General features: G+C 39.3%; 1 protein-coding gene across 1 annotated transcript in view; it reads left to right on the forward strand.

Annotated features, from left to right (window-relative positions):
- Window positions 1-26084, forward strand: part of mast4 (microtubule associated serine/threonine kinase family member 4) — a 90308-nt gene that overhangs the window by 51213 nt on the left and 13011 nt on the right. The window contains 16 exon segments of the mRNA XM_034601363.1: window positions 10697-10785; window positions 14883-14952; window positions 15618-15638; window positions 16141-16219; window positions 18281-18435; window positions 18527-18602; window positions 18702-18911; window positions 19190-19291; window positions 20037-20169; window positions 21468-21529; window positions 21651-21742; window positions 21969-22177; window positions 22281-22419; window positions 23772-23904; window positions 23997-24162; window positions 25738-25839. Of these exon segments, the coding sequence (XP_034457254.1) occupies window positions 10697-10785; window positions 14883-14952; window positions 15618-15638; window positions 16141-16219; window positions 18281-18435; window positions 18527-18602; window positions 18702-18911; window positions 19190-19291; window positions 20037-20169; window positions 21468-21529; window positions 21651-21742; window positions 21969-22177; window positions 22281-22419; window positions 23772-23904; window positions 23997-24162; window positions 25738-25839 (1838 nt within the window).

A 26084-nucleotide genomic window follows, 5' to 3' on the forward strand; every position in this document is an offset into this window, starting at 1 on the left:
GAGCTTTGTGTCACTGATATGGAATTTCTCTGGGGTTATCATGCATCAGTGATGTCTGGGACAGCATGTCCTCTCTTCAAACTCCAAGAAGCTCTGAATCTCTCTTTGTTCGACGACTGGCTTCATTTGGGGTTTCACCTTTAAATAGGTAATTAAAGTTGAAGCCATCTAGTTGTGGTTCTAAGTTAATTAACTGGTTTTAATGTATTTACTAGTTTGTCAGATACAGGGTTAAAGTGTGGCCTATATGATCAATTTGTACAAGTGTGTTGTCTGCTTTGTATCTGAATGTTAATTATGTACAAATATAGAGTGTGATGTCAAAGGAAATGCCAATACTTCTAGATTAGTGGATTTTCTCTTCTTACAGTGTACCTGTACTGTCTCTCTCACCATGTTCATTGTCATTTTGTGCAATTTATTCAACTTCATATTCATTTTAAGAAACTTTCTGCCGAAACGGCTTCTCATTACTATGGAGTATTGGGTCCATGTCGAAGAAGAAAATTCTGAGATTAAATAATAAAGTCGTAATTTTTACAAAAATAAAGGGGACATTTTTTTTTAATTAAATATGCAGTCTGGAGAATCTGCGCTCACTACAGTTTCATTCCTCCAGGATCCAAAATCTTGAACCAATGTAATTGTTTCTTGTGAAACATTGAAACCTCTTTAAATAACACACAGATGTAACCAATGTTATACAGTCGACCAATATCAAACATTTCCTCCTCCACAAAAGTGCCAATTTACTTCATGTCTGTGTGGTTCTTTCTCAGTAATGATTTGTTAAACAATCTTTTCAAAGTCCTGAAAATCATGATAGCTTAATGTTTTGACATTATTTGACCCCTATTCTATAGCAAGATGCTCCATTTTAACACTGGCGACAGACTAATCTTCTGATATCCCCCCTGTAAAATGACACGTAGCCAACATTATGACCTTATTCTTGTAAAATCACTGCTTTATTCTGCAAATCTTTTCTCTTGTTTTTTCAACGTGGCTCTAATACTCATATCTCATAACCACAGTCCAACCGTGACTTAATTGCAGAACCCCTAAAGGAAAAGAACACGACCATTAAAAACTAAAGAATTGGACTCGTACGAGAATTGTGTTTTATGTTTTACTGATAAAAAGGGAGATACAGTCCATGTTTTCTTTCAGGTTTCGTTGGTTTTATTCAGGCTGCTACTGACGCAGATTTTGTCATGAGAAATGTTGGTATGAAATCTCATTTTCTTTTCTCCAGCTCATTCAAAACACTCAATGTTGAGAATTTTCTCTGTATCAATGATGAAACACCCACCCACGTCACCTCTGATCTCCTCTTGTTCCACTCAGCTTTCATACAGAGTCAAGTGCACCAGGCATTTAACTGAGTCAGCTCCATACAAGTATGTAGAGAAATCAGTTCTTTTTTTATTGACTGATATGTTCAACACACAAGGTTTGATGTTGCAATGCTTTGTATTACAATCAGAGATGAGAAGCCCAGTTAACATGTGACATTACTCTTCATCATTATTTAAGCATAGGACCGTGTACATGTAGCCTACACGATGATCAGATATTAGAGACTGCCACGGTTATATCTCTGAGCTGTCGATTCAAAACTGCAGTCATGCTGTGCAATGAACTGAATTACAGTGGAAACTATAAGCGGATTATTATTGGAACCATATTTTTCCCTTTTCTTTATTTCATCAATTACCATTTAAATGACATTTGTATATGTATTACATGAATATAAAGTTATGAGGCGGACAAGTTTTGCGACTTTATCAATTTAATTTAAAGGTAATTTTAACTTTGCCGTGTCTCCGTTACAAGGGTGAATGATTTCACTCCACTCAGGTAACATACCGCTGCTATGACAGAGAACAATAGTTATGTACTGTAAAGTCCCAAAACGCTAGCAGAGCAGGAACAAGATGGAAAAATAACTCGCTGAGCCACTGTGTGACTACCAAGGGCATGTACGTACACACACACTCACACACAGTGAACTCATTTGAGAGCAGGTAGGGATGGTCGTTAAACACTGACGGCCTGAAAACCTTGTGGGAAGAAGGAGAGCCTAAGCACATGACAGGTTGCAGTAGTGGGCTACAACAGTTCTTTTCCATATGTTGTCATTTTGTAATTTCCTAAATGGACACAATGTAGGTATTGTATATTTTTATTAAAGCAAATTACTGAAAGAGTATTCTGTTGTTGTTCTCATGTTTGCAGTGCTAATCTGCTTACATGGATCAAAAAGCTTACAAGTGTTTAGTGGCTGTGATCAATATTTTGTTCTATCAATAGATTTCATGACTAGTTGTAAGTAAAAATGCTCATCAGGATGGCTACTGACATTTAACACTAGCTTCCATGAGCTCTACCTAGCATTTCAGTTTATTTTAACTTGGTACATTTTGTACTTTTCTATTTTCCGGCCAGCAGCGCTATGTTTTTACATAGGGTTGCCTTGAAAATTACTGTGTGTGTGTGTGTGTGTGTGTGCGTGTGTGTGTGTGTGAGAAAGAGAGTGAGACTACTACCCATCACCTGAAGCTCTTTACGTTAACTTTTAATATAACTGCAACCTTTCTGAGGTTCTGGTATAACTACACTATTTCCTTGTATAAAAGTAGTCCTTTGTACTCAAATAAATACCAGTACTATACAGTATGAAGCCGTGCATCTTCCACTCCCTCAAATATATCACAATCAAAGCCTTTTAAAAACAAATGAATGGTTTCAGTCAACAAAAAAGCTGGTAGTTTTGGTGAGTGAGAGTCAGAGGACAGTATCCCACATTTTCAGCTGCTGTTTCCGGTGACCTCCCTGTTCATGCTGCTCTATGCAAGTTTGACTTTGAACATCTGAGCCATCGTTTCTTATGTGGAACAGAGAAACAGAGCAGAGCCATAATTAGAGTGAAGGCTGTCACACTGGCCTGTAGGGAGACGGACTGAGCCACTCTGAGGGAACACACACACACACACACACACACACACACACACACACGTCACACACGTCACACTGAAAAAATGCCTTTATTACAGAAGAGGTACATGTAAGTAGAACCAGGTTTTATGTGCTGGTCCTTTGTCGATTTCGATCTCGGTTTCTACTCCTCAGCTTTTGGATTCCTTCTTAGCAAGTGATTACTCATCTGCAGCATCATGATGGTCCTCAGCTCTGACTGTGCACGTCCATAGTGAAGCTTTCCACCATGTGTCTCTCCTGTTCTGTGTGTCTCTCTAGTCTGACTGTAACTGTGACTGTAACAGTCACACTAGACACCTGATTTTATTTTTATGACCATCATATGACAACAGAGCTGGTGCTGTCAGTATTGTGAAATCCTTGTCATTTTTCATTTGTACCTCCAGGTAATTCTGAGGATGTATTTTCAAGCATCATGGGTAATTGTTTTTTAACTACTGAGGCTTCACACACTAAATATGTTTTTGCATCTTTATTTTGGTTTATGATTAAATTTGTCCTCTGCCAGAAGATGTATCTTAAACTCCTGATTTTAAATTTACACATTTCCAAAAATGTTGGTATGCCAGCTGCTCAAATGTGAGAATTTGCTTGTTTTACGTGACAGTAAATTTGATATCTTTGGTCTGCAGGTCAGACAAAACCAGACATTTAAAAACAACATCCTGGGCTCTAGGAAATTGTGCTGCATATTACCCCTGATGTTTTACTCCTTGTGTGATAAATGAAGATAATAATTTGAAGATATTGATTAATGAAAATTATTTTCTTCATTTAGTCTAAATTTTGTTAGTTGACTAATTGTTTAAGCGCCTTTTGAAACTCTTGCATATTTGAAATCCGTTGAACTTTTGGCAAATAAAAGGGACGTTCACTTGGTTCATAGATATCTGACATTATTGCACAATATTGACAGTTTTTATAGTTTTTATCTCTAAGACAAGATAAATGAAAGTAACTACTTTGTATGCACTACTCCTCAGACTGCAAACACATGCATTGCTTTTATCGCAGCTCTGGAACTGAATCATTGCACCTCAGCCAATAGTCTGTCTATAGGGCTGAACTTTGCTCTCTCCTGTGGAGAATAGTCTTTGAATATAAGTAATCAATGTCTTGGTACTAAGGTTTCTGAGTGAGAGGTTTATTTAGGTTCATCTTGTTTAGAATGTTTTTTTTGTAGTCCTGGCAGCTACTGTAAAGTATACAGAGGTACTTTGCTCTCCACAGGCTACTGTCTAGAGCCGACTCCTAAACTCACACATGCATGCAGGGTTTGAAAATCAAATTCATCACTGAACTGACGAAAGGCCAGTTTCTGTGTTACGTGTGCATGTGCACGCACGAGTCCAGGGTAGTTTTCCTTTTCTGAAAGGTCAGATTTAACATCATTAAAGTTAACCTCTTTTTTTAATGCTTACAATTAAAACGTGGTTATTATGAAGCTGGATGAAACTTGTGATCTGTACTTGTCTTTCAGTAGTCGTTTGTGTGTGGCTGCTTATCTGCTGATAGTCAATAAGAAAACATGAGTCAAGGATCAAAGGTGATGTAGTTAAGGTGAGGCTCCCATTCACATGAATGGACTGTCTATGCAGGGACCAGCTGAGGGATGAATTTATGCAGCAGCAGGAGAAATCCATGCAGAAGCACAGCATTTCCATTTCAAATAGGTCCTGCTTAATACACTGACCCACCAGACTTTTGGAGGGGTGCCAGTTTGTGAAAGCAGCGAATGCACAGCAGCATCTGCTGATGATGCAGTACCCCTCTGCCTCACAACCCCCCCTCCACAGGATGTGAAGTGGTAGATGCCTGTTACATGATATGAAGCATGTTGAGTGAAGGCAGCAGGATGAGTGTTTGGGATACAGCACACAGTCACAGTGAGCCGAGAAAACAAAAAATCCGCTGGTATTAGGTGTCATATCCCCACAACAGTGGAGGCTGTCAACACCTGACCTGGATCACACGCTGCGTACCTTTCCGGATCCTCCTTGGATTACTTTTTTATTTGAGGACAGAGGAGGACAGCGTGTCCTCTCTGCCTGAGTGTTTATGCCGCAGCTGGCTGCAGATGTGCCTGTGCAGAGGAAGTTTGGACCTAAGGAGAGCTGCTGTAGGAGTACCTGTCAGGACTGCACTGGAGGTTACATCCTCCTGAACCCTGAAAGTCATCGCTCCTCCTCACTCGGTCTCCAAAAGCCATCTTTGCTTCTCCCTCTTTGGCATGACTTGGAAACAATGTCGGATTCTAGTCTGTGGACAGTACTGTCCAACTTTAACATGCCACATTTCTTCAGTGGAGCCCGTCTGCGCCGGTCAAAGAGGTAACAAAACATTTTGAAGTAATACCATATTTCTTCTGTAATATGGTCTGAAGCTTCACAGACTTATTTACAAACTGTGATTTGTTACAGATCCTGACTCTTTGTAAGAGATACTGCGTTTGTTACAGAATTCTGTTTGTTTTCCAGCAAACAGATGATTTGACATGAGTTAATTCTAACATTAACATCAACCAGTGAGTTGCAGCAGGGATGATTTTTTTTTTACAGTAGGTAAACTGAGCTGTTTTATGAGGCCAGCGTGAATAAGAAGCTGGGTGTTCCCTGCTCTCCTATTGTGTATTATTTGCTTTGTGAGTAAAAGGGTAAATTTAATGTTTTTTGTTGAGGTGGTATCATGTTCTTTACACAGGAGGTACTTTCTCTTATGTCACCCCCAGTGATTAACATCTGAAAGTTGGAAACACTGATTGTTCTTTTAGATTGCTGTTACTGATTCTTGTTGTTGTAATTTCTGTCCATCGCCAAGAAATTGATAATTGCTTCTTCAAAATGCTGCCTGAGAAAATGTTGTTTCTACTGTGTCTCGTTTGACTTTATAACATTTCTTTGCCGAATTTAGAAAATGCTTTATAGCTTCATGGGATTTACCGTCAGTGTAGAGACACTGGTTTGTAGCTAAGCCACTTTATCCCAGTATTTTGTTTATGGTGGGACTACAGAATTGGTGAAGCCCATATGACTGATATTTATTTTTAATCCCTGTCCTGACCTATTTTATGGTGTAGAACAGCTTAACATGAAATACTGGCTGCTTTTGGACATCTTGCATTACTGAATGTTTTTCATTTGAAAACCACTGTCAGATTTAGTTCTGTAGATATTGATAACTGGAGATTTGTGCTGTAAACGCAGCCATGTTTTTTGTTATAAATTAATGTAAAGATGATTAATTGAATTTAATACCGAGGCCAGATAAAAAAAATTGCAAATGACCTTGACATGAAATCAGTTATAATGGCTTTTAACCTTTAAAATACTTTGCATGTAGAGAATGTTTTTCACTTCATGTCACAACAGTATTGTCCTCTATCCCTTGCTTGCATTTTTATTATGTAAATAATATTCGGATATAAGTAAACAGTGTTTGACACTTCTCATATCATAACTTACTCACTTATCATAAGCAAAATATGGAATTCAGTGCTGACGTAGTTGTGTATCTTCAAAGTAGAAAAGAAAATACGGTGAACTCATATATATATATATATATATATATATATATATATATATATCATCATTATATATATATATATATTCTGTATATATGAAATTCATGAACGTTGTAGAAACTGTAGATGTAAGAACCAATCTACCACTTTTAAGCATGTTTTCTATCAGGTGCTAAGGTAGATACCTCATGCACTATATGAGAAGATACTTGACAAATCTGCATCTCTGTGAGACTATGTCATCTTCAGATGGAGAAACTGGTAGTAGTTAAAGTAAACATCTGTCGTCGCTGGTTACAAAAATGATCTGCAGGGCTTCTTACAAAGCAGCAAGTTTTTTTAAACTACTATTAATAGTCATATGTGTCATATGTCTGTGACTTTGAATATTCGGTTTGTCCGCAACAAACAGCAATTTTATTTGGCAGTGCGCTTTGTCAGCTCACCTGACAGCTCTGATAAAGAGCAACTAAACTGGCAGAAGTAAAAAGATGAATCGTGGCTTTTCGTTGACATGGGTCAGGATGAGACATTTTCCGATTATCCACATTCACAGTTATTCGGGGAATCAAAGGGTTTTTATCTTATTTTTGTATCTTCCCGTACCCAAAAATAAGTAATCACAATGAAATCTAAGACACTGGACTTGGACAGATTGAGATTACTTTGGTAATAATAAAGAGTAGAAGTAATGTAGGTCATTGTAAAGTCTGATGGAAAAAGTAAATAAGTGCTGGTAAATATTTTAACTATGATGCTTTATTTAAAGTATCTATAACTTAAATTATAAGATCTTTATAGAGTATTTTTAGTCAGTGCAGAAAATCTCTGTAGTCGGCTTGTGGAGATTTCATGTGTAATACAACAATGGTTTGATGAGGTTGAGGGTTTAGCATATAAGCAAGACTGTTAAACCTCCTATGGATCTGTTCCAGGAATCACACATCTGCAGTATACAGCATACAACACTGGCCTACTTTCACTCTATCATCTTCGCCCAGGGCTTCTTCATCCCCCGTTTAAAGCCTCACTATCCCATCACAGTATCACTCCGTGTTTGTGGCCACAGAGGTGCGTCCACCGGAGCTCAGCGTAGCATCAACTGTGACAAAGACGACCTGCATGCCATCATAACCTGTGGGCAGATTTCTGTAAAGTGATCCATGTGATTGTCTCCGTGACTGGCACTCAGCTCTCTAATGGGTGTACAAAACACTGGGATGGCTGGTGAGAGGGTGAGGCAACAGGAGGGTTGATTGGGCCGCAGTGTGTCTTTCTCTTGGCCTAATCCACAGTGAGAGTATAAATAGACCTCGTTAAATCTGATCCTCTTTGACTGAGCACCTGTGTACCCAGATATTATTCACTCCCTCCCCACCACGATAAATGATTCATGACATGTGTCTACGATGCTGAACCCAGGGGTTAGCCCGAAAAACCACTTGAGTAAACAAGGATTTAAGTCCAAATTGGGTTTCCCCTCTGATTTATGGAGATGAATTTAGATTTTGGTGTGACAGTGGGGAGGCTACAGCTGTGGAGGTAGAGTGGGTCCGTCCCACTAATCTGAAGGTCGGTGGCCGTTAAGACTAGAATACAAATGCAGCACATTTACAAAGGGCCATCAACAAGACTGCAGGGCATGTATAATTGAGTGTGGATACCCAAAATGTGCAGCGTTTGGACCAAAATTTGGAAATGATATTCAGGGTTGGGTCAGTCATGTTGGCTGGCCTGATTTATTTTGATTTTTTTTCTACACTGCATGAGTCTGCTGTCAGGGACAGGGTCACACAAACTCAGTGCAGACTACATACATTCTACCAGGCTCGGGTTGGGTTCTGACCCCATATAACAGTCCGTCAGGTCCAGGCTCAGTTTGTTTTCTCTTGGGCTCCAATGGGCGCAAGAGAAAACTCTTGGGGCTCTCATGTACAAACTGATGTTTTCCTCAATATTCAAATCTCGTACCATTTTTGTGAAACCATGATACAAGGCTCTCGTCTTCTCCACACAAGCCTCAAAATGCAACGTTCTCAATATATTCTGCAGGTATGTTCTATATTTCATTGTGAGCAGGTCCTCATCACTTCAATTTAGAAAACTAATCACCTCCTGCTTGAAGATCATTTTGTTTGTTGGAATATAGAAATACCAGAAATTTGTTGTGTACCTCTAAGCACCATTGGAAATTTGAATCCTCTCATCTATAGTCATGGAGTCAACATTAGTGTGGGGCTAATGCTCAGTCATTTAGCAGGAGCCAACTCCCTGTGTCCACTGATATGTCTGGTTTCATGTTAAATCGATGCATCACATTTGTGGGAAATTGTCCGCAAAAGATAATCAACACCAGCAGGAGTAAACCGCAGGCCCCCTGTGTATCTGCACTTGTCCCTCCCAAACACTCGAATATGCATGCAGAGTAAGCATTAATAACAGCTTGATCTTCAGGGCTCTAAAACTAACTCTAAGATTAGATTTTTTTCCAGACACGACTGATTTGTGTATTCGTCTGTGAAATTTTTCACACAGCAGGACTGTTAGCACTGCAAATGGAGCAGCTATAAGACCTCAGGACAGGGTCAAATGTTGATTTTATTTTATATGACTATTGGTGTAGTGATTTTTCATTAATTTGAGAGCGTGAGGATGAAGGATTTGCTGGAGGCACACGGAATGATTTTAAGCTGATTAGTTTCCCAAACCACAGGGGTGATACTGATACTAGTGACTGTAAATGCAGCAGTTTTTATGATCTGAAAAAACTAATCAAATATATTTCACCCTATCAGAGCTCATATGTGTTTTTCATGTGTAATGTGTGTAATTATCACTGTGTAATGTTTGTAATTATCACTTTGTGAAACGTGTACCTCTGGCTTGCTAAAATATATTGTGACATGTAAAAGAAAACAAACATGGACGTTTCACATCAGCCAAAGTCCATGATTGATAGTGATGAATCCAAAATGTAATAATTATATTATCAGTGTCAGCTCAAATAAAAATGACCACTTCTTTAGTATTTGCTGCTGTGACACTGAAGCTTTGAGGTCTCTGCAGCAGCACTGTGTTGACAAAGAGATGAAGGCTGCCTGCTTATGCATTTCTGCATCATTGCAGAAGCCCTTGTGCATGTGATCGTTGTGTGTGATTAGTGCTGCAGCGCACACACACGCGGGAGAGCTGAAAATGTGACTGGACACTTTCTCTCTCACTCTCTCCTACATGGAGTGTTGTCATGTATCGCTGTCGCTGGAGTAAAGGACTCAATCCTGTCGCCATGGCAGCATTTGCTCTTGCTTTCCTTTAATGCCCCTCACAGCTCCTGGCTTCAATATTCAAACTCTGAGTAAAACTATGGTATACATTTGTATTTATGCTGTTCATAATATGCAGAGGACAGAAATTACTACAGAGCATTTTAAATATTCCGTTGGAATTGGTTCAGATCTCTGAGGAGGTTATGTAAGCGGATGTCACTGAGTCTCTGACCTTGAAGTGAATTCATATTCTTCAGGCTTTATACGTTTCAACTGACACTCTCTAATTTCAGAGTATAAATCTATGACTAATTGGGACATTGAACACTGTCTGCATGTTTGTTGAAAATATTTCATTTTTCACTCAAGGTCAAAAACTGGGCTTCATTTTTGAGTCACATGTTACTGATCACAGTGGCTCCTCGTGAGTCACAGCCCTGTATTAACATGACCAGCAAACAAAAAAGGATTCTGAAGGATTCATCTTCCGAGGGACCATGAATAGGCAATCATTGGGACTGCTAAGATTATTTTATTATGGACCACAGTTGTGGAGTGACCTACATTTCCATCATGTCGTCACAACAACAATTTGGAATATTTTTTATGGGAATTTTCAAAGTGGAATTCAAACCACATCAAATCAGAGAGAGGGTCAGTTCAGTAAAATCCCTGGTATTTAAATGTTATCATTAATAAAACGTAGATATTTTGGTGCTTCTGAAATTGAAATGATCATGGCCTTTCTTTGCTTCCACTGGCTTTTGGCTGGTTCTATAATCCCTCTGTGTTATAAAAAGATTTCCTGAAAACTAAGCCTTGCAGTTACCAGGGTCCAGTGAATGCATTTTGTGCTAAGTTGTTTCTTTGTCTATTGTCTTGACTAATATCTGCCTCTGTGGTTTTACAGCTGCAGAACGAGCAACAGAAAAAGCCTGATAGGAAGCGGTCAGTCCTCAGGTTTACCACGACCTCACTCACCTCTCTCATCCCTTACAGGTAAGGATATGTACAGTGCAAAACAGATGTCTACTAATGTGTTTTATCTATATTTCTTTGATTCAAGAGATACACACATGATAAACCCTATTAATGGAGAAATAAAACATACACAATGTAGCAGCACTGCTGACAACATAGGATGCAGACTGGGTTGTCTGGTGCAGAAAGCAAAGGACTAAAACAGTAATCATAAAATATTTATTGTCCTTCCCTGTTCGAGGTCAGCTCTGTAGTGTTTGGGTGAGAATTTAACTGTACAGTTGCGAGCAAAAAGGCAGTGATTGTGCTGGGTGAGGAAGTGGTGGCCTGCAGAGAGGAAATGCACAGGAGCAGAGGCAGGGGAGGCCTCATTTACCACAGGGCGTTTTATTTCCTGGCATTGGTCAGCGAAAGCAGGGGGCTATGTCAGAGTTTATAGTCTGTATTTCAAGCTAACGAAAGTGCTCAGTCTGTAAAGATGGACTCAGAGTCAGATAGGCACAGGGTCATCTCTAACGAATGTGTTCCTGCTTGGGATGACCTCACATTGTGGCTCAGACGTAATATCGGTACCAAAGGTAAGAAAAACATCCTTGTACATTCCTGTCATGTACAATAATTGAGCAGGTCTCTATATACTGTAGATCTGATCTTTTTCTTCCATGTAGTTGTCTAGGAGATCAAACCTTTGTAATTCTGTAATGTAATTTGAACAACCACATTTCATGTTGTTCCACTCAGACAAAGTTTTGCAGTCAGAGAAGATGACGTGTAGTCTCTGTTAAGGTGCCGTCAAACTCCCATAGGAGGAGGTTATCCTGTGTAATTGGCTGTAATCAAGATAATAGTGCAATTAAATGGGTGACGTTCATCACTAACAAGATTCAGTGGCTCCATCATTGTTCCCCAGAAAGGAAAAGGCCCCGTCTTTATCATAACAGGAGGTGGTGGTATTGTAGCTTGTGGTTAATTAACTGTTTGGTCCCCCCCCTTAGTGAGGGATGTAATTATGCCTGATTAATACTGGACCATAGGTTTGTTTTTACACTAAGGATGTGAAACAAAAAGGCTAATTGGTGCCCTACAGAAAGTCCCTGCAGTATAATACGTTCAGTGGCCTGAGCCTCTGTTTTTAACTAGGTAAAAATAGTATGAAGACTAACTAATGTAGGTAAAGAAGCCAGCTTAGTTATTAGGGGAAATAATGTAGATACTGTAAGTGGAAGTGATCCTCTTCAAACCATAAATATTTTATTATCTTACTTTCAGACATGCACTTATTCACATTAACTTAATATGTCACATCTGAATAAGCGCATGAGTCTTGTATTTTTACATAAGTCAAAATCAACCTCGTAGTATTTCCATAACACTGTGAACATGTCACAAGATATAAGCTGTAGCAGCACAAAGTAAAACATACGGACAGAACGAGAAACATTTGTCTGATGATGTCAACACTTTTAAAATCATTGTAAAACAATTATCTCATCTTTTAGGCCAAAAGAAATCAACACATTTAACTATTATTAAACACATTCCCACCATAAAAATATGTTTTTATGGACCAGCAGTGTCTGCATTGATAAATAAATGAATGAATCTAGCAAACACACAACAGTCTCAACTCAACATCTCGTCATTCAATGCTTATGCACGTTGCATTTATTAAACAGGCAGCAAAATCTGCTCTTTAATAAAATTAGGAAAATTGAATTCACTGTGTGAAGAGGAAGCGAACGTCCACTAGTTTGAATAAGTTTGAATAAGTTTGAAAAACATTCAGTGATGCAGACTGTAAAAGAACACACACACAACACTCTTCATCACAGTGTTCACACATCGCAGTTCTCTCTGTGCCAAATACCATGCAAGCACCTGGATTTCCATAAATGTGCTGTTATGTTTGATCGGAGCTAGATTGAACATTAACATTAATCTGACCAAAAGCTTTCACTGTAACCAACAGGAGAACCTAGCAATGGTGTGTATTACATTTCTGAGAAAAATAGCTTATAGCTGTCAAACACTCAAGATCCCGCATTGTGTCCAGTGCAAGAGCCCAAATCCTTATAGATGCTGCTATAACATGCAGGATTAGCTGCTACAATGCATGTTTCTGTGGCCTAAACATGACGGCAACAAGAGGCCTTCACTTGATCCAAAACACAGCTGCCAGAGTCCTTAACAAGATCCAAGAGATTTTGTCATGTCAAATCTGAGCTGATGTCTACCAACAGTGTTGCCAACTCTCACAAGACAAATAAGCAACCACAGCTTCAACAAGCAACCATATTTTTTAAAACAAGCCCAAAACCTGTGACATTTTTATAATCGACTTAAAAAAGAAACACAAATTCTCATTTTTTGGCAGCCTGGCAATTCTGGCTTCAATACAAGCGATGGCTTGAGTTTCAAACCCTCCAGACTTTAAAGTTTTTAAATGGATTGGCAGCCCTGTTATTATATTAACAGTCCTACCTGCATGTTTGGGATTCTGCCTGTGTGCGGTTATATGTGTATGTGAACTTTCAGAGTCTGATGTTAAATTTTAACCTTCTAAATGTGCAGAGGCTCTTTGCGTGATGTGCACTTTAAATAAACCTGAAGTTGAAGTTGAACTGCACATAAAGGTCCTGCCTTGTTTCTCGAACACATTTTTAGAGCAACATCAAGGCAGTTTTGATAAGTTATCTGTGTCAGCCCTCTCCAGGTTTATCACACCTGCAAAGCAAATCACTGCCTCTCAGAAGTTCAATCATTTAAGATCAGCGAGAAGAGAATATTCAACGACGCTGTACACTGACATCAGGCGTCACTTGTTTGACATTCAGACACAGTTTTGCACAACAAATTGGTCCCTGCATACTGTTTTTATAATTACTGGCAGTAAGGTAGGATAAGAGATATGAGGATATAGATGACATCTGACTTGAAGCCAAACAGTCTGCCTGCGTAGCTGCAAAATTTCCACAACAATGTGCAATGAGGGAAGATGTTGTTTATGAACACGATACTTTGGAATGAGCTGGGGATGTATTAAGTTTGCCCGGCTGCTGACCTGGTTTCAAACACTCGTGAAAGTAGTTCACTGTAATATTTATTACTGTAATACATCAAGCAACAGCAACTGTTGTTGAACCTACTTTACTTACTACTATTTAGTATTCTCATGTAAAGCATGGTTAATGTTGAGGTTGATTAGAGACAGATTAAAGTATGGGTCAGATGCAATAACCCTCTAGTCCATCCACCCACTAATTCCACATATGTCTGACTGTCTCTATGTGGAATACTTATCTCACTTTATCGGCTTCACACTTGGCATGTGTATTGTCAATTTATAAACTCCGCACACAACATCCAGCACACAAACAATAAAAAGTGACAGTATATTTGAGGAAGACTCACTAATGACAAGGAATAATTCTGAAGTAGCTCCGGAGCATTAACATAGGACAAGCAACAGGTAAGCTTTAAAACAGGCACTGTACTAGTTCAAATTAAGTTTGTTGTGGTAAGATTTTATTATTACTATAAATAGGAAGTCAATTGTCTTGGTGTTGGTTTTCTTGCTCCACTGTGACAGTAAACAGAACATCTTTGGTTTCTGGGCTTTTTCATTTGCAAAACGAGCATTTTGATGGGGTCACCCAAAGCTTAAAAAAATTATAGCAAAAACGCAGACCAAACAATTAATTACATTTGTAAATTACGCATAGTGATGGACATTTGTATCTATATTGTATCTAAAGCACTTTGAGCTGCATTTTTGGATGTAAGGTACTATACAAATAAAGTTTTATTATTTATAATTTAAAATAGTGTATAAAGTACTTCCTACACATATTTATATGTCACTTGAGCTGAATAGCTCTTTCATCACCTGAACTGCAATAATAAATGATATTACAGAGTTTTTATCTTTCATGGAATATCAAGTAAAATGTCCAGACATCAGTAACCTTTAAAAAATTGACTGTACCATGAGCGGTTTGCTGTCAGTCTGTATGTTTTTGCTGCAATTGATTTGGAATCCAGTGTTGACTTTTTTGCATAAAATTTGTTTTCCTTTTTTAATTTATTTTATCTCTTCTTCCTCTTTTTTCCTGCAGGAACAAGCCCACAAGACAGTCCTAGAAATTTCTCCCCGAGTGCCTCTGCTCATTTTTCCTTTGCACGAAGGTAACACACACACACACGACGATTACTCAGTTTACAGCACAGACTGTATATAAAAGGTGGACGACATGACTGCTCCCCAAAAGTGAAGCCAAGCATTCTCGATCACCACCTGGTGGTTGGCTGCAGTGTAGGTCATAAATCCTGCCTCCACCATGTTAGTGGATGGGACATGGACCAAACTTAAAAGTCAAAGTACACGTCAAATACATTTTTCTTAAATAATAATGTGTCCAAGTGCTAATTTTTCTAATAAGTTTGGTTTTAGTTAGTTATTTTATGATTTAAAAATGGGGTAAAACATCATGATTGACAGCAGAGACTGACGCTATCAGCAGGACCTCGCCACTGCAGCTCCATCGTCTTACTGCACCTGCACAGACTCTGGCTCCAAATAATGTCCTTGGTACAAGATGGCAGTGTTTGTATCCAGGATATTTTGGCTTCATTTCTGGACAGTTGGAGGAAGAGTCGTCCATCTTTATTTACAGTCTCTGATTTACTGCTACACAAATCGGCCAATAAAGACATTAATAATGTTTCAGACACTTTTTTCTCTAAGTTTAAATATTCAGCTTCCTTAGTCTGTTTATGTTTTCGAAAACTGTTGATTTATACATAACATTTCTCACCATAATGTTATTGTGTATTTTTATTACAACCCACAGTCATTGCCACAGAGCAGACAGGTAACTTCATATTAGGGTTAAGTTTGCTTTTGTATTTTCATTTCCCCACATTTGTGAAGTACATGTTAGAGTTCATACTCCATTCTTCATTAGTTGTTACATCTGAACTCTGAAATTTAGTTTTACGTCATTTTTGCATCAAGTTTCAGTTTAACCTTCAGTCGCTTGATTTGTTTCTCTATCTTCTGCTTTTCTGTGCAGTATAGTGTTAAGACTTTATTCAGAACAATAGCAGAGACAGAGCATTGTTCATCTTTAACCATCTGATCATTAGGACTGTTGAAATTATGTCAAATGTTTTACCTACAAACATGGAAATGTGACATATTTACAGTTCCTAAAGACAATTTAGCTGATTTGTCTTTGAACTAAGACACATTCTCATCACTGACTATCACTCTAAGTAACTGGACATGTGTGTTTTGATCCATTGTTTGTTTATCAATTCAGTGTTGGATTAGGAAGTGACAGTTTGCTGTTTTTCTGTGCTGTTGTGGGACAGGACTGATGGTCGCCGCTGGTCTTTGGCCTCCCTCCCATCCTCTGGATATGGAACCAACACGCCCAGCTCCACTGTCTCTGTAAGTATCATACTTCCATCCAGTCTGACGCAACTGATCAGACAATAAAGAAGGTCCAACATATCTGTAAGATCCAGTAGTTAAAAGATGGGTTTAATGATTTGAGGATTTATTCTGACCAATGTTTTGATTATTTAATTTTAATTAAACTACAGGTCTTTATTTAGCTGTCATACATATTACTCAATAATACAACTTCTAGTCCTGGTATGATGTTCCCAAAGACTTTCAGAGAGGTCTTTTCACCAGCCGTCATTTAGACGAATCAACACCTGTCTAGTATTGATGTGGGGCGTTCACCTTGATTGTTTATGTAGAAAAAAGATGTGCTGCTGTTCACACACACTGTCGTGCAAAGACCGAGCATACTAATACGGAAATATCCAAGATTTCTCAGTTGTTGTTTTGCCATCTCATTAAGTTATAATTGCTGCACTGCAGCTGAAACCACAGTGAAAGTTCTTTTTTTCTTTGTCTGTTGGTTAGTGTCATTACACAAAACTAGACAGATTACAACAAAACTCGGTAAGGATGTGGCCAGGAAAGAACCTGTTGGATTTGGTGAGGATCCAGATCAGATCCAAATTTGTATTAACATCTTTTTTAACATTGATATTTTCAAAATTATTCTGAATTTCTCTAGAAGAGATCTTTATAAGAAAATCAGGCATATGTTAATATCTATTAACAGATATAATTTGGTGCAGATCCAGATAATGATCCAGATGTATCAGATATCAGTACATATACAGAATATGCAATATGTTGATAAAGTGGCCAATCACCCTTGTGGTTGCTCTCCGGGTTCCTTTATAGTTTCTATGAAGAACTAAAGAAAGAGTGAAGATAAAAAGACTTGAATGTGCAACTCAGCTTTTCTCATGTTTGCTCTGTTCACACGAGACTGGCTCACTCTAGTGATTAGTCTTCTCTGAGGATGCATATGGAGAGTCTTTGTGTACAAACACTCTGTAAGAGGGCCAAAAGATTTGCTGTACAGAAAACATGGCTTACAAGCAGGCACACGAACAAACACAAACACCCACAACCCCCCCCGTCTCTGTCTCTTATTGTGTCGACTTCCTCTGTCTCTGCATCTCTCTCTCTCTCGCTCTACAACTTCGAAAGAAAACAATTGTATTCAAATAAATCAGCATATTCAGTTTAGGAAGCAGACACAGCCTGCATATACACTTGTGCACACACTGACAACACATGTACTGGAATTACAGATTGCGTCTTTGTTTTGTCTGGTGTCTGGACAAAAAATATATTTCCTGCCATTCAGCCCGTCTATCGAAGGAAACATGTTGTTGTTGCTCTGGTAAAATATCTCTCACATCTCCCATGAGTCAAGTTCTATAAGAAGCATTACTGGTGAGTCAGGCTCATAGTTGAGTCATTCAGTACAACGGTTTCTTAAATACACTGTTAATGTGATGCAGACATTGGAGTTAGCAGGGTTAGATGAGGAGATTGATAGCATCTTACAACTTCTGATTTCCCCAGCGTTTCACCCGCCATATTCTAAATTTGTCTTGCCACAGTTTCATAATGAACCCCAAACTTTTGACATTTCTCATGATAATATCAGAGATCTCTAACATGGTGTTTTGCTCAGTTGCTGCATTGTATAGCTGTGTGCAGCTCTATTTGCAACGTAACCCGCAAATGGCTTGCAACGCAGTTCTCTCTCTCATGCAGGAACTTGTCTTTCACTCACTGTCACACATTGGGGAATGTAGCAGTGGTGAACTGTCGATGCTGTCCGAGTGACAGGGACACACTTCCAGACTTTATGCTAAGCTAAGATGACCACCCCTGGCTGTACCTTCATATTTTATGCACAGATATTTTGTTTGTATCAATCTTCTCATCAAACCCTTTGCAAGAAAACTACAACCCATATTTCCCAAAATGTAGATTTGGCAGTTACCTGAGGGAAACTGCCAAAATACAGGACTGTCCTTTTTGTTTGTCTTTTCTTTTTTCGATCCATGTAAAAATACCATCTCCTTCTTTTTTCTTTTCATGTTGAATATATATTTGTTTCATTTCCAGTCATCCTGTTCATCACAGGAGAAGCTGCACCAGCTGCCCTTCCAGCCTACACCCGATGAACTGCACTTCCTCTCCAGGCACTTCTGCACTGAGAGCATCTCCGGGGATGAATGCCGCAGAGCGACAGCAATGCGACCCCGCTCACGCAGTCTCAGGTTTTTAATTCACTTCTGCAAATGTAACATTATATTCATGTGGTAATACACACCACTGGAGACACTGATTTTGTTCTAATTTATTTTTCAGCCCGGGAAGATCTCCATCATGTTACGACCATGAGATTATTATGATGAATCACGTCTACAAGGAGCGGTTTCCTAAGGTAAAGGTTCAAAATAATTTATATATAATAATACAGTATATTATAGTAAGTTCATTATCTAATGCTTTATCAAACTTACACCTCCCCTTCTTACTGCAGGCCACAGCTCAGATGGAGGAAAGGATTCAGGATATCATCCGCAGCAACTCTCCAGAGAGCGTCCTCCCTTTGGCAGATGGCGTGCTCGGCTTTGCCCACCACCAGATAATTGAGCTGGCCCGTGACTGTCTGGAGAAGAGCCGGCTTGGACTCATCACCTCCAGCTACTTCTGCGAACTCACTGACAAACTGGAGAGGCTTGTTCTGGAGGTGAGCACGTCTTCAGAAAGCAGATGTTTTTGGAATCGAAACATCAACATGGCTTTTCTACAGAAAGTCTTGTGGAAACGGTGTTAATGAGGTTGTACCTTCAGTTTAGTTGTTGGGAAATGACCTAGGATTGTTTAGTGTTGTTCAGTGGAAACAGATGATGAGCATAAACCCAGGGTTAAGGAGAACCATGCTGCCTTTTGACTACACCTTACTTTGACCAGTCCACCATAACATGTAAAATACTGAGGTGTTGCATCTTCTCTGGTCATATGTAGTCCACAGAGAGATCCGACAGCGAGGAGGTAAACTTCATCCGAGAGCTGGCGAAGAAGATCCTCATCGTCATTGCCAGACCTGCTCGGTTGCTGGAATGTCTGGTACGTTTCATATCACTCAACTGCCCTTAAAACTTTTGTTAATATTTTCTGTTATTTGAAGCAATTAAGGCTACATCCACACAACAAGGTTTTAGTGTTAAAATAAATCATCAATGGAGAAATCTAAAAATGAAACTGGGGTAAAAAAAAAAACAGACATTTGGAAACAATGATGGACTCACCTGCATTAGATTCCTTGTTGGTTCTGAATGTTCTACCTCATGGTTGGTCCAAGAAAATAAACTCCTTGTTGTAACTAAGCAACCTACTCAAGAGACAATCTGCTTCCTGTGTACACTGGCACAGTGTACACGAAAGGTCACCGTGATATGCATTTTCAGGTGTGTTAGTATTGTTATTATTATTTTGTAGACATCCTGCTTAAATGAACATACAGCAACAATAGATTTCATTTTTATGACAAGGTATCAAATGATTGTAATGTAAAAGAGTTTGGTCACCACCTGCAGCTTTTCTAAATTTTATAGAGTTTAATACTGAGTTTTACTTTATTCCCCTCACTGTGCACTACCTGCTCAGGAGTAAAAGACAGACAGACAAATAGAGCATTTAGTAGATTTTTCCCTCCGGAGATGATAACAACCAAAAACTGAGATAATTGAGAGTAAATGTAGGACATATTTGTTGCTTAGCTCCATTAAATGTTGCATTTTCTACTTGAACTACGCATGTTCATAGCAGAATATACTAAAGTCTGCTGCTGCTGCTGCTGTTGTGTCTTCAGGAGTTTGACCCAGAGGAATTTTACCACCTTTTGGAGGCTGCAGAGGGGCACGCTAAAGAGGGCCAGGGCATCAAAACAGACATCCCGCGTTACATCATCAGTCAGCTGGGACTCACACGAGATCCACTGGAAGGTACAGGAGAATTAACGACAGTGCTCTTATATATCCACTGAAGTATTTCTGTTTCTTCCATCAACAATAACTTGTCAACCATTTATTAAATATGATCAAATCGAATACTGTTTAGATTAAGCTGTTTAGAAATGAAGGAATTCAGCTGAGGGAACTAAAAGACAAAAGATATTCTTGGCTAATGTCCTGTATAGAACAGACTGTCTTTTTAATGGCCCTCTGTCTCACCAGATTCAGTAACCAACAACATTCATTACGACTAATTAGAAAGGAATGGCCTCCCCACAGACCTTATACAGATCCACACAGGCTGGCTCATCAGCCAGCGTCTCCATTCATTTCCCCCGAGTGTCTCCTGTGTTCCGTTTGCCCGATGCCTTGTGTGCCTGAAGCAAACCTACAAGGAAGGACAGATGTTAAATAGCAGTGGAAATGTGTTTACAGGCTCTCAGGGGACAGGACACACAGCCCCCTGTGAAATTACACACATGGACTTTGGCATGGTTGCACACAAACACACAGAGGGGAGAAAAAACTCGAAAGATGCAAGGTGGTTTATAATGAGCACTTGTTCTGGAGTGGTGATTTTAGACATGTGTTTTTGTCGCCACATCTGATTTCCACCTCATTTATTCTCAATTCCGATTACATTGGAGTCAGCACCCCAGGCTTAATAGGTGAATAAAGGCTAAAGTTTGCTGTGTTTATACTTCCTGATTCCTCAGCATTTAGTTTATTTTGTCTGTGCTGCACAAAAGAGTGTTAGAAACCCATGTGGTGATGGGTCCCGTTGAGTTGAACCTGGTTCAGACAAACGCTTTGAAACGACGTCCAGGTTGTGGTCAGGTTTGGTCGCGTTGCCTGTAATTGCGGAAAATATCAAACACAAAAAACAGAATACTTATCAGGTGTAGGTCTGGATCGGTTCGTTTTCTCAGATTCGGACAGAAAATTGCCCCCTGATTCACACTGTACTGGACAACATGCTCATAGTCATTTATTTTATTCATGTTTTAAAATGTTTTTCTCCTCTTATTTGTTTTATTTGCAATTGTCTTTCATTTGGTAAATTGTTTTGAATCTATTATTTGTGTGACCATATTCTCATAATTTGTATTCCTCATGCGCAGTAGTCTATTCGGTTTGCTTTCAAGTTTACATATTTACTCTGTTATTATCAGCTTCTCTTTCCTCTGCAAAACATTTTGAATTTCACTTTTACAATACATGCTGTAAAAATAACATTTGAGAGATTTATTTATAAACTGCATCTGTGATGAGTTATGTTTTCTCCATAGAAATTGCTCAGCTGACCAGCTGTGACAGTGGGATTGCAGAAACCCCAGAAACAGACGACTCTGTGAGTACTCAGAAATTGATTGTGGTATTGATCTCCTCCGTCTTATCTACAGGCGTAACAGTGAAAAACAGATTTTATCTTTTTGATCTGTTTTAATGTGTGTGTCTCTTGCTGCCCTCAGGGTCAGAGCCTGAGCACAGCCTTACGGTCACGGAGAAAACCCTGTGAATTGGACTTTGAGATGACAAAACTCATCAGCAATGGTGCCTATGGGTAAAGACATTTTATTCTATAAAAGATTATCTAAGCGTCATGAAATGTTATTTACACAAACAAACAATCCCTTCAGAATTTTGTTATCTTTAGCTTTTTCTTTTTTTATTCATCCCCCTTTTATGTTTCTTTTCCCCCTGTTTCCACTATATGACACTGACACTGCCAAACAAAACAGCTTAATCGGTTCTTTCCCCTACTGACTTGTAAACTGTTCTTTTCTCAGAGCTGTTTATCTGGTTCGGCACAAGGAATCTAAGCAGCGCTTTGCCATGAAAAAGATCAACAAGCAGAACCTGATTTTGAGGAACCAGATACAACAGGCCTTTGTGGAAAGAGACATCCTCACCTTTGCTGAGAACCCGTTTGTAGTGTCCATGTACTGCTCCTTTGAGACTCGCCGGCACCTGTGCATGGTTATGGAATATGTGGAAGGTCAGCATCTATGTTTTTCAGTGCACAGTGCTGCTGCTGCTGCTGAAAGCAATATACTCTATTCTCCAGGACATCTGTAACTTCACTCCATTGATCTTTACAGGGGGAGACTGTGCCACCCTTTTGAAGAACATGGGTCCTCTGCCTGTGGACATGGCCAGGATGTACTTTGCAGAGACGGTGCTGGCTCTGGAGTATCTGCACAACTATGGCATTGTCCACCGGGACCTAAAACCAGACAAGTGAGAATTCACGGATTTTTAACACTACCATGAAAATAGAAATGTTTATATTCTTAGTCTTTAACAACATGACTGCATCTTTACTCTGAAAGGATCTTGTGGGAAAAGTATTTGTTGCACAGCTGTCACACTGGGGAGGAGGCTGCAGCGTCTTCCCCCGTCCACACACTTTTTAAGTTTGAGATTTTTACAAAGTTAAAGGAATTTTGGAAAAGATGACATCACGCACATGCCCATTGTTCTTATGTGTAGTGAGCACGTGTCAGACAATGTCGTTGAATTTACCAGTTTCTCTCTGATTGGTTAGCGCTGCTAGGTGTAATTACAGTTTAGCAGCTAAATTAGGCTTCGCTGCGCCACATTACTGACATTAACTCAGTAATGTAATTCTGCTTCGTCCCAACATTACTTGGCCCTAAGCTCACTGAGCATGCTCACAATGTTCTTCTCTGGTATTTATTGATGGATATTTGATGTCGACTTTATCGCTAACTACTGGCCTAGCATGCGTCCTGTTTGGACGCCGATATTTTGTAAATCAGAGGTCGTGTGGAGAGAGATTTCTTTGAATGCATCTGTTCATTAAATATCCAGTTTATCCACAGTACAAAGAGCGGTCTACAAAGTTATGTGTATTGACCTTTACTTAAAGTAGAAATATTTTTTTTTACTTAATTATAGATATAAAATTATTATAAATTTAATTTGATGGTTTAGCTCCTGGGATTGTAATGTCGGTGTGTCTGTCAATTGCCATGGAAATTTTGTACGGACATTAAATGTGTGTTGGGAATTAATCCAAATCGTTTTAGGTCGTCCCCTGACTTTTCCCTGCGGCCATCACGAGGTTAAGAATGAAATACTTTGGCAGCTGCAGAATAAATTGCCAAAAATGTGGCAAAATCAATCACAATTTCAATTAAGTCTAATAACTTTGATAAACTCATAACTTTTCAATGAGTTTCATCATAAATTTCTTCTTGACAAGCGCTGTGCCTAAGTGAAGCATCTCAAAGCTGAACTTCTGCCATAGACTCAAAGTCTTCAGTTAATTGTTAAACTTATAAACTTGGTCCATTTGCTTAAACTGCTGCATGGAAGCTTGATTCTTCCAGTGGAAACAGGTTCCGGCCCCAATCGGCCCTTTACTGCTTGTCTTCGCCATTCTCTCTCCACATTTCAATAAAGGCGAAATGCTAAAAATATCTGAAAAGTATCTTGAAATCATCCAGCAAGACAACTGATAATTGCTGGTTATGACATGGAGTCTGATTTAAACATTTTATTGTGACATTTTAACATATTTTCTTCCCTTCCTTTCCTCCTCTTCCTCTTGTCTCTCTTCGTCACAGCTTGCTGGTTACCTCGATGGGCCACATCAAGCTCACAGATTTTGGGTTGTCTAAAGTTGGGCTGATGAACATGACCACTAACCTGTATGAGGGACATATAGAGAAAGATGCCAGAGAGTTCTCCGACAAGCAGGTACATCCTATTTAACTGCAGAGATGGACAGTGTGATCATTTACAAACCTCATCATGTTCATAATACGTCTTTGCACTGTTATTCTCTACAGGTGTGTGGAACACCTGAATATATTGCTCCTGAGGTGATCCTGAGACAAGGTTATGGGAAGCCAGTGGACTGGTGGGCGATGGGAATCATCCTCTACGAGTTCCTCGTGGGTTGTGTGCCTTTTTTTGGAGACACGCCGGAGGAGCTGTTCGGACAGGTCATCAGTGGTCAGTGTTATCTCTCCCTCTTCTTCTTTTCTGTGATATTTCTTAATATATTCGGCCGCTGCTCAAGCCTTACTAATAGATGTGTGATCCCAGGCCAGTGTCATCATCAAGCCTTTGAAGCAAACGGATTTCCTTGCTAATTTCTGCCAGTAAATTAGGCGATGCCTAATTCTTCATCTTCTGTGATGTTTATATTTAAAGATGAAAATAAACTATTTTATTTATGTTAGTTACGTTATATAATACAGACTTTAACGGGATATTTTCTGCTGCAAGAGCTGATTTAGGCAAAGTATCACAGCATCTGGCACAGATATTCTGTTGAGCCCATCAGGAGAAATTCCCAAACCTCACGTAGGTATGAATTAAACATTTGACCACATTGAATTAGTTGCTGTATATTTCTCAATTCATCAATTCTGTGGGCCACTAGAAAACAGATGGCAGTAAATGATTTAGCTTGACTTTAGACCACAAGTTTTTATATTATGATGATGTTACTTTGTTCTCTTGTTGTCCCATGGTGACAGCGGTGTGGAGAAAATCTTTATCTTGAAAATAGGAGCTTTTGTCTTGTCAGCGGTGCGGCTCAGATGAATTGTTTTATAACGGCCTCTGTCTGTGCCATGGAAATGAATGGCATGCCATGACTGATTTGGTATTCCCTCAATCAAACTGTACCAAGCCTCTGAGAGTGACTGTTAATTAAAGGGGCCTGCACACACTGAATGCATGCCACCGTGGCCTCGGGCCTCACATACATATTCATAGCTCCCCTCCCAAATTTGATTAAAATGGGGGACAAACGGTGCACAGAGCTGACAATCAGCATGGCACAGGCGGGCTCTGCTCCCCTTCTCATTGCTTAACTATGTGGCGTTTCCCTAATAGCTTGAGCACATGTAAATCATCCCACTCAGCATTATGCTTACAGCCTACCAGCTTTGATTTGACTCTGCTGGTGAAGCTGTTTTGAAGTGAGTGTTGCAGTCGTCATCATCAGGAAAATGTACAAAACTAAAACATAAGATTTAATTTGTAGAATGAGAAAAGCCATTCTCAATTGTTGTCATCTTACATACATTTATGCTTCTTATCATAATTTAATTGTTTGAAAGATTTCCCAATCCCGAGTGATAATTTATGCACAGACAGCATTTAGAACAGTTGCACTTACTTTGTGTACAGCAATACTATTTACTGTAAATGTACATTTGTATGTTCCATGTAACCTCGCTTTCATATGTACCTGAGTATCAGATAAAGAGGAGCAAATATTTTCCTATTATTCAATGTGTGGGCAAAGTTATGGTTATGCTTCCCCATTTTTTGTCTTCATGAAAATAAAAACAAATAAATAACAAAAACAAGTAGATTTAAGGGGACTGTTGGCTCGTGGCAGATGTATGAGCTCTACTGAGTGCCATTCTAGTTTAATGAGCAAAGGCATATTTACAATTTCCAGCTCCAAAACCAAATCATACAATTATATTAGAAACTGAGCTTCATGCGCTGCTTGTAATGTATGTGCAGCATTTCTGATTCAAGCTGGTTGCATGTGCCGTGTCTTTCCAGATGAGATTAACTGGCCTGAAGGAGAGGATTCTCCACCTCTGGACGCTCAGGAGCTCATCACCCTGCTGCTCAGACAGAACCCTCTGGATCGGATGGGCGCAGGTAAAAATAAAAAACGCAAAGGACATGTGGCACAGCCAGTAACTCGGCTAGGACTCGACAGGCCACCATAAATTCTCATGTGACCGTTAGCGCCACCTCAGCACCGCTCATTATTCCAAGTCACCGGGGAAGAAATTGAGGTCATCCAGCAGCAGAGCGGTTTATCCTGTGGTCTCCTGACCTCCTCCTTTTGATCAATTGCAATTATTACCTTGCCAGTCCATGAATCTAGCTCCATGCATGAA

Source organism: Hippoglossus hippoglossus, chromosome 12 (assembly GCF_009819705.1).
Source record: "Hippoglossus hippoglossus isolate fHipHip1 chromosome 12, fHipHip1.pri, whole genome shotgun sequence".
NCBI classification, from domain to species: Eukaryota; Metazoa; Chordata; class Actinopteri; order Pleuronectiformes; family Pleuronectidae; genus Hippoglossus; species Hippoglossus hippoglossus.